Raw genomic sequence first — 13,934 nt, forward strand, 5'->3', positions numbered from 1 at the left:
CGTTTGGCCTATGGCAAGGCAGCTTAGAGGCAGGTAGGAAATTCAGAGACAGGAAGAAGGTGGAGAGAGACACCAGTGAGCCACCCAAGGAGCAACATGTAATGGGACGCAAGCAAAGCCACAAAACATGTGGTGATCCATAGATTAATAGTTATGGGCTAATTTAAGATATGAGTTAGCTAGCAAAAGGCTTGAGCCACGGCCATGCATTTATAATACAAGCCTGTGTGTGTTTACTTGGGTCTGAGTGCCTGCAGACCAGGCTGTGGGACAAAGGAAAACTTTCAGCTACAGTGTATAATGCCCAGCTACAGTGTAGAAACGCGGAATTTGGGGTGTTGGGGAGTAACTGAATCACAGGAGAAAAGAGGTAAGTGCTCAAGATTTTGACCCCCGAGGTTCCACATGTAGATAGCAACCTTCCCAAGACCCCAGTCTGTGTCTGATGAAACGCAGAGACTGATGGGAGGAAAATGAGCAGCAAAGCTTTCATGAGTCATAGCAAAATAAATGAATGGGCACAGGCATGTTCAAGCAGCTCTTAGTTTTATCATAAAATATAAACGTTCTAAATTAAGTGTCTTACTTTCTATCTTACCAACAACAACAAAAACAAAAACCAGTCATGTTAGCTAAATACAGGCGCCTGTGTGGTCTTATGAAGAGGAGGGTGTGTCTGTGGTGTGTGCTACATGTGAGGGGGAGCTATGCAGGTGAGTGTTGGTCAGTAGATGAGTCTGGTCTTGCTGTTTTCTGTCGGCCACCTGGTTGGAACCTTGGCTTTCCAAACTTCACACCAAGCTGTTGCAGAATCCAGTATTCCAGAATCTTTAGCCCTGATCCAAGGGCAAAGAGAGGTGGGGAGAGAGAAAGAAGTCTAAAAGCGTATTCCATTCCCACTGGAGGAAAAATAGGGGCTGTTCATCAGGGGGCCGCTGGACGCCGAGTTGAACCTGGAAGAGAGGGGAGATGTATGTAGCAACAAAGTCTCCGCTGTTCTGGAGAGACTGGAAGAAAATAATCTATTGATTTTGTGGCTGTCAAAGGATGGGAAGCTGGAATGAGCTTGGAGGCTAAAAGCTTCAGTATTATACAAGGCTTTGGCTCTGGGCAAGTCAAACACAAATACAGTTAAAGGACAATAAAGAGCTGTATCCTTTACTATGTTGCTACAGGGAGCTACTGGGAGCACATAAGGATGATGTCTAGGGTCCATGCTGTCTCCATGAAGGGGCCACAAAGAATGAAGGTCCCTGGATCTGAGCACCTCACCGATAGGCCTGTGAGCACCTAGCTGCCTTAGAGGGGCAAATGCATTAGGAAAGCCCACAACTTCGCAGAGAACAGAGCCCGTCCCGGCATCTGATCCCAACCAGCACCAGCACAACTTCCCCTTCATAAAGCTTCCCCTCTCAGGCCCTTTACCTCAACACACCTCAGAGAAGCAACCCTGAGATACCACTGTGTGAGTGCCCGCCATGTTACTCGGCCCTCGGGGAAGAAAGAGCAGAGATGATGTGTGCCTCTGCTTCGAGGAGCAGAAGCCCACACACCTCCCTGATTTCTTTACTTAGCACACTTGTATGCATAATTCAAAACAGAGTTCAAAGGTCATCTCCTCCATGGAGCTTCCCCTGACCTCTTCAGATGGGACTTACTGCGATGGCCTCACCCATCTCCTATCATACTTCAAATGGAAATAGAGCTTAACACAAATTGCCTCAGAGCAAACGGCCAGATTTAGTCTAATCCAGGGATTCTCAGTCACTTTTCAGCCAGGCAGATGCATATTACAAAAGAGAGTCACCTTCAAGACATTCTCCCATAAAATGGAGAGACAACAAGTGTGAGCATTAGGGGAGGGAGGGGGCGATGGATGCACACCACGGTGAGTGTGTAACGGCTTCAGCTGCTTACAACATCTGCAGCTCCCTAGTTGCAACGGTCTGCGGACCAGCCACGGTTTTGGTACTGTTTCATTTCCTTTCCTCTGAAATAAGTTCTAGGACAGCAGTGATAGTACCTGGCTGCTCACTACTCCATGCTCAGCACCCAACCCAGGGCCTGCCAGCACATCCCTAATGGGCAAATTGCCTATGGAAAACACATATCTTTTCCTCTCTTCAAAACCATGCTGAAGGGCCTGAAGAGATGGCTCAGCAGTTAAGAGCATTCGGATGCTCTTCCAAAGGATCCAGGTTCCATTCTCAGCACCTACATGATGGCTCACAACCATCTATAACTCCAGTCCCAGGGGATCTGGCACCCTCTTCTTACCTTCTTGGGCACTGTACATACACGGTACACAGACATATATGCAGACAAAACACACACACCCATAAAGTGAAAAACAAAAGTATAGAAAAGCATTCTGGATTATAAATGATTGAAAGCAATGGTAGTATGGTGTGCCTGTTATCCTAGCACTTGGGAGGTGGATACAGGAAGATCATAAATGTGAGGCCCGTTCAGTCTCACTAGACCCTGCCTCACGGAAGCAAGGGCTGAGGTGTGTCTCAGTGGCAGAGTGTCTGCCTAGCATGTGGAAGACCCTGGCCTTAATCCCCAGCACTGGAAGAAAAGAAGTGATGTTATTAAGATGCCCTGGATTTTGATCTGACTTACAAAATAAAAGCTGAAACAGTTACAAAGACTGTCAGTAACAAATTAACCATGTTGTCCCTCATATCTGATCACTGCACCCCTCGTCCCTAGCTTCTCTGGGTAGATCACTTGTAATCAGATCAACGTCCAAGGGTCCAGACAGCATGAACACTGGAGGGCCAGGAGGAGAAGCAGTGTGTACTGACTAAAGCTACCAAAGGATGCTTCCTGCGGGAGAGGGAAGAGGGAGGGGAGGAGGGGGGAGGAGCTACATCAGCTCCTAGCAGTGGCTCCCAACCTTCCTAACGCTGCAACCCTTTAATACAGTTCCTCGTGTTGTGATGACCCCCAACCACAGAGGGACTGAGGGCTTTCCTCCTCCTCTTTTGAGAGCATGGGCTTCTTGCTCCCGTCTACCCCACTTCATCCCCTCTCACCTCTTGCTTCCATAAGATTATTTTCATTTCTACTTTGTAACTGTAATTTTGCTACTGTTATGAGTCATAATGTAAATATCTGTGTTTTCTGATGATCAACCCCCCAAAGGGGTCATGACCCACAGGTTGAGAACCACTGTCCTAGATTGTGGTACACATGCATCCTGATTTACTTAGGGCAGCTGATAGAATACTGTTTCCAGAGCAAGCATTGCTCATGCCCCAGTAAATGCTCCAGCTTATTGTTTTATTGCTTGGAGGACAATTGTATAGTTGTCATTCCTGATGGGGTGTGCAGATCAACTGGGCAGAGGGACTGAAGGTCTTTCCTCCTCCTCTTCTGAGAACGTGGGGCCCTTGCTCCTGTCTGTCTCACTTCATCCCCTCTCACCTCTTGCTTCCTCTGCTTCTGATGACCATACCTGTCTTCCAGACCAAACTCTCCACCAATGGCCATGCATGCATCCTCCCTTGCCTGATCCAGCCTCACCGGGTCTTCTTGTTCAATCCTCAGTTGCATAACTTCAACAGCTCTACTACCCAGAGTTCCCCACGTTGGCTCCCGTAGTACCCCGCTCTCCTTTCCCCGCTCCGATCCTGGGGCCCAAGTGCTCTTCTGAAGAATCACTTTCTACACATGACTTCCATTCTTTTCCTGACTCCCCCATGGTACACACACACACACACACACACACACACACACACACACACACACACACACACCTCACTGGAAGCTGCTTCCGAGATCTTTTCCTGTCCTCTCTTCCCCTTCCAGCCCCTCCACCTGCTGGAGGCTCCAGGGCTGGGTCCTTGGGTCTCCTCTATGCGTGTGCACTCTGTAGTGATTCCTCTTGTTCCAAGCTTTCATCTGTTATATTCTAATGATTCCTAAAATCATTGCCAGCCCCAACCTTGGCCCCAAGCTCCAGGCTCCTGTATCCACCTGTCTACCAATAGTTCTACTCATCTATCTGTGATGATTTGAATGAGAAATGCCTCCACCCATACTCTCAGGCATTTGAACACTCAGTCTCCAGTTGGTGGCACTGTTTGGGGAAGTTTAAAGAACCATCTTACTGAGGGGCGAGGCTTTGGGAGTGTAAGGCTCTCCTGACATCAGGTTTGCTCTCTGATTCCTGCTGTGGTTCAACATGTGAGCTCTCAGTTTCCCATTCCTGCCTCCATGCCTGCTGTTTGTTGCCATGCCTCCCTTCCAAAATGGACCTGTATTCCTCGGGGACCCTAAGTCCAAAGAGTCTCTTCCTTCTCTAAGTTGCTTCTGGCCATGATGTTTTCTCACACTGAGAGAAAGTAACTGACATTGACGAGCAAGTTCAGTGTCCAAGACTGAACCCTTTATAAACAGCCTTGCTCTAGTCATTGAGACCTAAGCATTGGCCACCATTACTCATCTAGTGCACAGAGCAGAAGCCTGGGACTTGTGCTCACCCCCAAACCTGTCTGCCCTCTTCACTCGCACTCATTCCATACACAACCATGGCCAAGTCCCACTGGTTCTGCCAAAAAAATGAACATCCTGGATTGGTTCACATGTCCGTTTCCTTACAGGAACCACCCTCCTCTACATCACCAGCATCTGTTTCATGGGCAGCATTGAAGACCCCAGCATTGACCCCTGTATCAGCCCTCACTCCCATTGCCCATTCTTCAAACCTTGGCCAACATGATCTGCTCTACACAGGAAATGAGAGCATGCTCTTCCACAGTTTAAAGATCTCCATGACATTCTGCTGTTCACAAAACACTTACCATGCTGACCAGTCCTGCATCTCTGATTTCTATTCCACCCACTCTGAGACTCCAGTCACTCAGGGGCCTTCGAATGTCTAATCCTTCTGGGTGGAGTGTTTGTCTCTCATACACATGCTTGACAATGGTTCAGGAAGCCTTCCTTGCCAGGAATGGTGGTTCATGACTTATTCCCAGCACACATAATGCATGTGAGAGACAGGATGAAGGCTATGAATTCAAAGCCAGCTCTAGGTAGCATAGTGAGACCTTGTTTAAGGAAGGAGGAGAAGGGGGAAGGAGGATGGGAAGAAGAAGAAAAAGAAGCAGAAGAACAGAAAAAGAAGCAGAAGCAAGAAGGAGGAGGAGGAGGAGGAGGGAGAAAAAGAAGAAGAAGAAGAAGAGGAGGAGGAGGAGGAGGAGGAGGAGGAGGAGGGGGGGGGCTGGAGAGATGGCTCAGAGGTTAAGAGCACCGACTGCTCTTCCAGAGGTCCTGAGTTCAATTCCCAGCACCCACATGGTGGCTCACAACCATCTGAAATGAGATCTGGCACCCTCTTCTGTGTTCATAATAAATAAATCAATAAATCAATAAATAAATCTTTAAAAAAAGAAGAAGAAGAAGAAGAAGAAGAAGAAGAAGAAGAAGAAGAAGAAGAAGAAGAAGAAGAAGAAGAAGAAGAAGAAAAGCCGAAGCCACCTCATCCTCTCATCCTTTGGGCCTCTGATGACACGTTTGTATCTTATCTCTGCCCTGCCTGCCCCCAGCCCCCGACTGTGAGACTGTGAGAGAAGAAAGTACTTTGTGTGTCTTGTTCTCTCCAGTTCACATTGCCTTGGACAGTGCCAGGCACAGGAATTGCTCTAACCAGTTTATTTTGTTTTGTTTGCGACAGGATCTCACCATGTAGCCCAGGCTGGCCTCAAACTCAGCATCTTCCCAATTCATTTCCTAAGCATTGGTATTACAGGCATGTGTTACAAGCCCAGAAATCAATAAGATTTAAATGTATGCATATGCATGTGTGTTTGTGTGTATGTGAGTGTGTATAAATGCATGTATATGCTGTATATGGAGAGTAGAAGTTAACTTTGGGAGTCTTTCTTCAGAAGCTATCTACCATGGTTTTTGAGATTCTCTTAATGGGACTGTAGATCACCCATCAGACTAAGCTAGCTAGCCAGTGAGCTCCAGGGATCCTCCTGTCTCTGCCTCCACAGCACTGGGATCACAAGTGTGTTGTGCCACCATGCCCAGATTCCTATGCAAATTCTGGGGATCAGCATCAGGTTGCAGAGTGAGCACCTACTGACTGAGCCATCTCTCAGCTCCCTCATTCATTTTTTGTTTGCTTGTTTGTTTTGACAAATGAACAAATCATCCTCTCTAGGGATAGAGGCTGGCGCCTGTTTCTGGCCCCATCCTCCTGGTTTCCCCAGCTCTTGAGGCATCGTCGTCCCCACTCACCGCCTCTCCTGACTCATTGCTCTTCTTTGTCTCCAGTGTCTCCCACTCTTCTCAGTCCGTGCCTACTTCTTGGACTGCCCATTCCTGTCCCTCTTCCCCTTGTCTCCCCAAAGACACATAGACATCAGGCCTCTGCCCTTTGTGCTGACAACTCCCCTGGCTCTCTGGACAGCCAGCATTCCCGTTTGTCCCTGTGAAGAGTCACGGGCGGTAACACTGGGGTGACTGCCAGCTGAAGGATGGTTCTGTGTCCCTCGGGAGCCCCATTCACTCTCACCTCCAGGAAAGTAATAGATAACCTCCTGTTGAGACTTCCAGACTATACCTCCTCTCCTGTTCTCTCTCCTAGGCCTGTGTGTTCCCTCTGATGTGCACAGGCCCTTATTAGATCCCCAGGCCTAGCAGCCAAAAGCCTTTAATAATCCATTCCCAACCTCCCTTTCCAATCCTATTTTCCACCTTTTCCAAGCACAAATCTAACACTTCAAACCATACACGCCTCCATTGCCAGGCCTCCAGTTTGCCTTGCCCCTTCTGGGCTTCAGGGACAGTTCAGCAGTAAGTCACTTGCCTAGACTTAGGTTCAATTCCTGGTACCTCAAAATCAAGAGCTCAAGGGCGCATTTCAATGATTGCTTTGCCCCTTCCCAGTGCAGGGCCTGACTCCCCCTGCCTAGATTGCCTCCTCCAGCCACTCACTCGGATCCCCCTCTGAGCCATCAGAGATCCCACCCCTGGCCTGGGGCCACTTCATTTTCACTTTACCAGGGCATGTGCCGTCCAGTCCTGGCAGTCCTCATTTGTTTCTTAATGTGTATGTACGTGTGTCTGCATCAGTTTATATATGTCCTATGTGTAGGGGTGCCTGGAGAGGCTAGAAGAGGGTATTCGATCCCCTGGAACTAGAGTTACAGGTGATTGGGAGCTGCCGATGGGTGAGTGCTGGGAACCAAACCTGGGTCCTCTGCACCAACAGTAAGCTGGGCCATGTCTCTAGCCCCCAGCCCTCTGCTTTTTGAAGGGAAGAAATACGCCTTATTATCTATGAGTTCCCTATAGACTACGTTCACATTAACTCCACGAATTAACACAGTACTCTCTAGTGTGCATGATGATAGTGGTGGAGGTTCAACGTGCCATGCTGTGTGCTCTACAAAATAAAAGGGAGGGGAGGAGGAGGGCAAGGAGGGGAGAAAGAGAGGAGGAAGTAGAGGAGAAAGGAAAGACATAAAAAGAAGTCATGGGTATCATATTCAAATACTACCATCGATCACCTCTTGAACATTCTCTGAGCACCCCAGGCAATTAAATGATCTGAGAGTTCCAACTGTTAAGAAATCTGCTTGTCTTTGTTTCTCACAGTTTCCCCCCAACAGATCTGACTATCAAAACCTCTTTGAAACATTGATCCTTTTCCACAAGATATTAGGGGAGATGCAAGATTCAAAGGGTGAGAGTCTGGGGTCATGCAGTGGGTCAGGTGGGAAAAAGGTATCTGCTGGACAGCGTGGGGGAGGGCAGGAATCAATGTCACCCTAGAGAGCGTGATCCTCACTTAGAACCTGAGTTTTTCCAAGTGGGACATGCATGACTCATGATTTGCCTAGGATTTTGAGGTCCACAGGGGTGGTATTGTGCCTCCTTCCTTGGGTCACCAATATTAGCTAAGCATTTGGTTTGTTGGACTGAGTAGCTACTTGTTAATTACGTTAAAACAAGCACAACTTTGTAACTCCACACCCTGCACAATCCAAGAGGAATTTTTTTTCTAACGGCCCAGTTTCTGTTGGGAGTTTGCAGCTGAGCCCCTCATACAAACCTAGGAAATACCAGACTTTTCTACTGATGGGGGGTGGGCGTTCAGTGGATAAGCTGTGGAAGACCCTTCACTTAGACCTGTCGGAAGTCTAGAGGGAGATTCTTGAAAGATTAGCCTGGCAAGGACTCCAGATGCATCAGGAAGTGGATAGGAGTCATGTACAGATTAGCTAAACACATTCTTTGCAAATCATCCAATGATAGTGAGAGGGCATCATGAGCCACTGGCGGCACCTGTGCAGTGTGAATAGAGAGCCCCTTGCTTCTGATTGGGCAGCTGCAGTTCTACAACTGGCCTGTAGGTGGCAGTCTGCAAAGTACCTTCAAAAGGCTCCTCCTAGATCCCAGCCCAGGCACACCTCCACAAGCATTCCCTCCAAGTCCTCAGAGACATTGGGCACAGGTACAAAGACATGCCCCACCCCCACCGCCACCACCATGGGACACATATACCAAGAAAGGCTTTATGAAGCCTACCCCATTCACCTGCCCTCTCTGACAGCCATCTAGATGCAGGTCAGCTCCCCATCCCCACCATGGCTAAGGACTCACCCATATCCCTGGGGGAAGAGGTATGGAGGCCCATCTCCTGCCATTGGGGTAGGATCTCGGGGGTTGGCAGGCAGCTTCTGAGGGGTCCTCTGAGGATATGGATAGTTGGGCTGGACAAAGGGGATGTAGCTCATCAGAGGGGTGTAGGAAGAGCGGAAAATTTGCTGTCCCATCTGCTGTGGGTTGTATGGTGTCACCTGCAGGGCAGAGAGAAGAAAGGGACATGATCAATATCCCCCAGCCCTAACCCTAACCCCAGCTGATACCTTATCAACCTGTGTGCCCCTTACCTGCCTTATGTATCTGAGCCTCAAACTCTTAATCTGTAAAATGGACAAGCACTATCTACTCTGTGTGGGGAGGGTCTAGCTGCTGTGATTCACATTACTGGATTCTACCTTCAGACCTCAATAGACTGTGAGCCCTAGACAACCTCACCCAGTGGAAACTCCTGCCAGGGAAGAACAGGTCTGTGCTGTGAGGATGGCTGCAGAACTGCCAGCTATGATTATCAAGCACTTGAAATCCAGCTGGGATGAATGAGGAGCTAAAGTCCGGATGTTATCGAATTGCGATTCCTGTAAATGGCCGCACATGGCTAGTGGCTACAGCACTGGATAATATATAAGAAAGCGCAAAAAGGAGGCAGGGCAACAAAATGCTGAGGGAAAGATGGGAATTCAGTAGGATTTCTGCCAATACCTGGACAAATGCCCACTGAGAACTGGGGCTCCCGCTTTCTTGCCCTCCACAAGCAAGGGCGCCACCAGGTTATTCATTGCTACTGCTCCAGCTCTGAGACAGCAGAGTGAATGCAGTAAGAGAGGTCAGGGAGGAGGCAGGAAGAAGGGGGAGCACTGAGCATCTGCTGACTTGATGGGGAGCACTCATCAGGAACAACAGGCCCCATTACTGACAGCCTATACACTGGAAGGCCTTTCCTCACATTGATTCTCCTGTGCGCTGAGGGGAGTTTCTGTCAGAGCTAGGAAAGTTTCTGGATTTCCACCACAGAAGCCACAATACTCAAGAGCCCCCTTTCTCCCTGCATATTCATGTCTAATATAAACCTACTTATGCCTTTAATCCCAGCACTTGAGAGGCAGAAGCAGGTAGATCTCTGACTTTGAGGCCAGCCTGGTCTCTACAGAGTGAGTTCCAGGACAGCCAGAGCTATGACACAGAGAAATCCTGTCTCAACAAACAAACAAACAAAACAAAACAAAACAAAACAAAACAAAACAAAAAACAAACAAACAAACAAAAACCTGAGCTAGTATGTGTGAAATGTATGAAACCCTTGGGCTGTGGGAGACCCTTCACCTAACCTCTGTCACTACATCTCTAAACCCTGTGAGACAAAGCCCTCTGACCTTATCCTGATTGTCAGTTTCATGGAATTTAGAATCGCCTAGGGTGTGCTGTGAGGGTGTTCCCGAGAAGTTTAACTGAGGCTAGAAGACCCACCCTAAATGTGGGCTGCTTCAGCCCTAGGGGTTGGGGTTTTAGAGCGAATAAAACGGGGAGAGAGAAGACCACTTGAACAGCAGCCTCCACCTCTCTTTGCTTCCTAACTGTGGCTGCAATGTAACCAAGAGCCTCATGTTCCTGAGGCCAGGTCTTCTCACCATGGTGGCCTCACCACTTCTCGAACTGGGCAGAGAAATAAAAACAAAACTTCCTGTAGTTGCTTTCTTCAGTTATTTTATCATGACAATGGGCAAAATAACTAACACAGGCCCCCGTTACTCCCATTTGACAGGTAAAGAAGCTGAGGCTCTGAGAAGTAAAATAACCAGTTTAGCAAGTGTCTCCAGTCCCAAATTGCAGCCAGAACTCCCAGGGAGAGCCCAGAGTTCAGTTCTGTTCCAGCTTTACTATGCTGTGCACTCTTTGAAAGCTGAGTCCCTCCCCCAAACTTTGCCATGCCACTCAAAGAGAGAATGCAGGGTCCAGTGACACTAAATGTGGGTACTGACATAGACAAGACATAAGAGGACAGACACCTCACAGGACACACTCTGTGAGGGACACAGAGTCCCTGGTCTCCACAATGAAAAAATGTTTGGTCCTGGTAGAGACTAGAATAAAAGGGGTGAGTCCCAGAGCTCACACCAGCCTTGTCCAGGGATATGCCCATGATTCCATGGGGATGATCAAAGCCATCACATGCAGCTTCTATGCACCTCTGGAAACCACCGCCAAATACACTCAACTCTAACAAAAGCATAGGACAGTGTGCCCAGAATGATGCACTTGTTCAGAAATGCTTATATAAGTATATGTCCCTAGAAGGATACGAAAGAAACCAATAAACAGCAGTGGCCTCCATCTTTAAAGTCCCTACCATGTTTACACAAATCCTTCAAATATATACACACTCATAATCGACTAAAAAGACTCTTTGAGCCAGGATGAGATGTTACTGTGTGTAGGTGGAGGTAATGTGACTAGGATTCCTGAGACAGGCTCTCTCATCGCAGTTAGGATGGGGAAGGCTCTTATTCCTGATGGAGCATCCTGCCCAAGGTAGTTTTTACCTATGGGCCCATCTCTACCCTCCAGAACACACCAGCTCAGAACACGCCAGCACAGAGAAGAGGTTTTCAGAAACAGGGTGGGACTCCCTGGCAAGGATCAAGGTAGAAGAATCTGGAATTGAGGAATGCAGATCGTCCATGGACGCATGTGTGAAGTGCAAGTCCACATGGGAATATGGAACACTTGCCTTCAGCCCCCTCTATATCCCCAGTCTAAATGATTTTGCTCATATCCCATCTCTGCCCCAAGACCCAGTACCTCTGAGCCTGCTTCCATGTCTGTCAATGAGTATGTGGGAGCATGTATGCCAGCTTAAGCAGCTTGGGAGCATGCAAATAAATACATGTATTTATCGTGTGTGTGTGTGTGTGTGTGTGTGTGTGTGTGTGTGTGTGTGTGTGTGTGTGTACGGGTACATACACCACAGTGCACGCGTGGAGGTCAGAGGACAACCTTGGGTGTCAGTCCTCACCTTTCACCTTGTTTTGAAGCAGTGTCTCTTGTTCACTGCTATAAACGCCAGACTAGCTGATCCATGAGCTTTTGGGGGTTCTCTTGTCTCCATCTCTTGTCTTGCCATAAGCACACTGGGATTACAGATGCATGCTACTGCATCTAGCTTTGCATGGGTTCTAGGGGTCCAAAGTCCATTCCTCATTCTTGGAAAGCAAGCACTTTAGCCACTGGGCTATCTCCCTGCCCACTATCTAGTTTCTCTGCTTCTCTCTACGTAGGTCTGTTGCTACCTCTGCTGCCTTACTGGAATACGTTCATGTATCTACCTACAAGAGGTGTCTGGCATGGTGGCCAAGAACACGAGGCTGCTTCCTAGTTAATATCTAAGAGGCAATTGTATCTGAAGTACCTCTGTAGTTCATACTGCCACATTCAGCAAATAAAACTACAGGACACCAGTTGAATCCAAACTGGACATAAACTGAGAATGTATTTTTAACATAAATATGTCTTGTGCAATATTTAAGATTTACTTATACTAAAACTGTATTCATTATTTATTTGAATTTCAAACCAAACTGAGTGTCTTGTGTGGGAACTAGCCGGCCCACATAGCATAAACATGACTCTTGCCTCACACACGCTGGGCAGAGCTGTAGGGTTTTGGTCATCTGAAAGTGTGTGGACATCACCATGCACAGAGCTGAGGCTTCTGGGGGCACTGTGAGTTTCCTCTTTATCTTTTATGTGCTTCTGTCATCTAATGGGAGAGAAGCAACAGCTCCTGCCTCTTCAGTTCAGACCCCAAAAGAGAAAGGAGAACAGACCTGATGCTGACCCACAACCCAGTCCAGTCAATCCAGAGATTCCCAAATAAGAACTAAAGACTCCTGGAAAGTCTCTGAGTCACTGAAGTACTCGTCACAGCAAACCCAAACCTATGTGTTAATTTTTTGGTCTAATCTCTATATGCCTCAGTTTCCCCATCAATAGCATGCACCATAAAGGTGGTTGAGAAGGTTAAACTAGTGCAGGAGAAGCCTTCGGGAAAGGCTTGGCATTATCATGCAGTCAAGACTCTTAAGTCTTGATGAGTGTGATGAGTCAGTCATGGTCCAGAAAGTAACGGTGATGACCACTAGGCAAGGATGAAGGAGCAGATCGCTTTCTGGTCCAAAGACCTTATGGAGCCAAGGCGTGGAAGGGGAGAACCTACTTACCTGTCTGGGGTAGCACCCCAGCGGGGGGTGCACGGGTTGCTGGTAGGGCATCCTTGTTGACCGCTGTGGGTACAGGCCCTAAGGAGAAAAAGAGAGGTTCCCGATGCTAGGCAAGAGTCCCCAGCCTGGGCGTGGAAGCTGCTCAGCATCTGACCCACAGGCCTAGATCTAGATCCTAGGTTGACTCCCTCCCATCCCCCAGCTGACTGACTCCACGAAGTTGCCTAGAGCTGACTGGACCTGGCTGGGGCCAACACAGCCCAGGCCACACGGGAAGCCCCTCTTCAACAGACTCCAAAGCCTGATTGGGTGTTCAGGAATGTTTAGGAGAGAGTGTCAAAGACGGACCGTCTCTCAGAGGCTGACCTGTGTCCCTGAGACAGCTGCTTCACCTCTCTGGGGGTATTTCCTTTATCTTCACAGGAGTGTGGGGCCAGGCCTGCAAAGCCTGTGGCAATGGTCTCATAGTCATTGTCACTATCTACATACACATGGGTGGAGACCGGAGGAGGACCGCCTGTGCCATTTCTCGGGTGTTGCCCACCTTGTTGGATTTTTTGTTTGTTTGTTTTCATTTTTGTTTTTAACATAAAGTTTCCTATTGGCCTGAGGCTTACCACATAGACTGTGTCATCCGACCCGTTAAGCCCCAAAGATCCCCGTCTCCACCTCCCCAGTACTAGGCTCACAACTGCGCCTCACCAGGCTCAGCTTTTTTACTGGAGCTTGGGTGGATGAAGCCCAGGTCCTCGAGCTTGCCGGGCAAGCACTTAACTGAAGGACTGAGCTGTCTCCTCGGCCATCACCCTTTTCTACCTTTTCCTAAGCCAATTTCTCACCTAAGATGTGAGGTGTCCTATACATCTGGGTACCAGCACTGTTAAATCCCATGTTCAAGTACATCTGCATGTGTAGGGGCCTGGGTCTCGCCAGCTGTGGTTCTGTGTACAGATGTGCAGCTATGGCCCCCTGCGTGCTCATTTGGGTTTCTGCGAGGGGGCCTCTGTGTATCTGTAGCTCATGGTGAGGGTAAGCAGGAGGATAAATAAAGGAATGCCAGCAAAGAGCTGAGAAAGCACCTGGGCACAT

At 48.4% G+C, this 13,934-nt stretch overlaps 1 protein-coding gene across 2 annotated transcripts in view; it reads right to left on the reverse strand.

The window, feature by feature from the left end:
- Positions 1-529: 529 nt before the first annotated feature.
- C2H1orf94 (chromosome 2 C1orf94 homolog) overlaps positions 530-13,934 on the reverse strand; it is a 49,772-nt gene continuing 36,367 nt past the window's right edge. Inside the window, exons 5-7 of one of the 2 annotated variants that reach the window (XM_006987441.4) lie at positions 12,846-12,923; positions 8,629-8,825; positions 530-953 (exon numbers count right to left, since the gene is read on the reverse strand). In XM_006987441.4, the coding sequence (XP_006987503.3) occupies positions 878-953; positions 8,629-8,825; positions 12,846-12,923 (351 nt within the window). In that variant the 3' untranslated portion in view covers positions 530-877. Of the gene's footprint in view, positions 954-6,887; positions 7,409-8,628; positions 8,826-12,845; positions 12,924-13,934 lie in introns of those variants that run through there. The other variant, XM_076565094.1, reaches the window with a different exon arrangement.

Source organism: Peromyscus maniculatus, chromosome 2 (assembly GCF_049852395.1).
Source record: "Peromyscus maniculatus bairdii isolate BWxNUB_F1_BW_parent chromosome 2, HU_Pman_BW_mat_3.1, whole genome shotgun sequence".
NCBI lineage: Eukaryota > Metazoa > Chordata > Mammalia > Rodentia > Cricetidae > Peromyscus > Peromyscus maniculatus.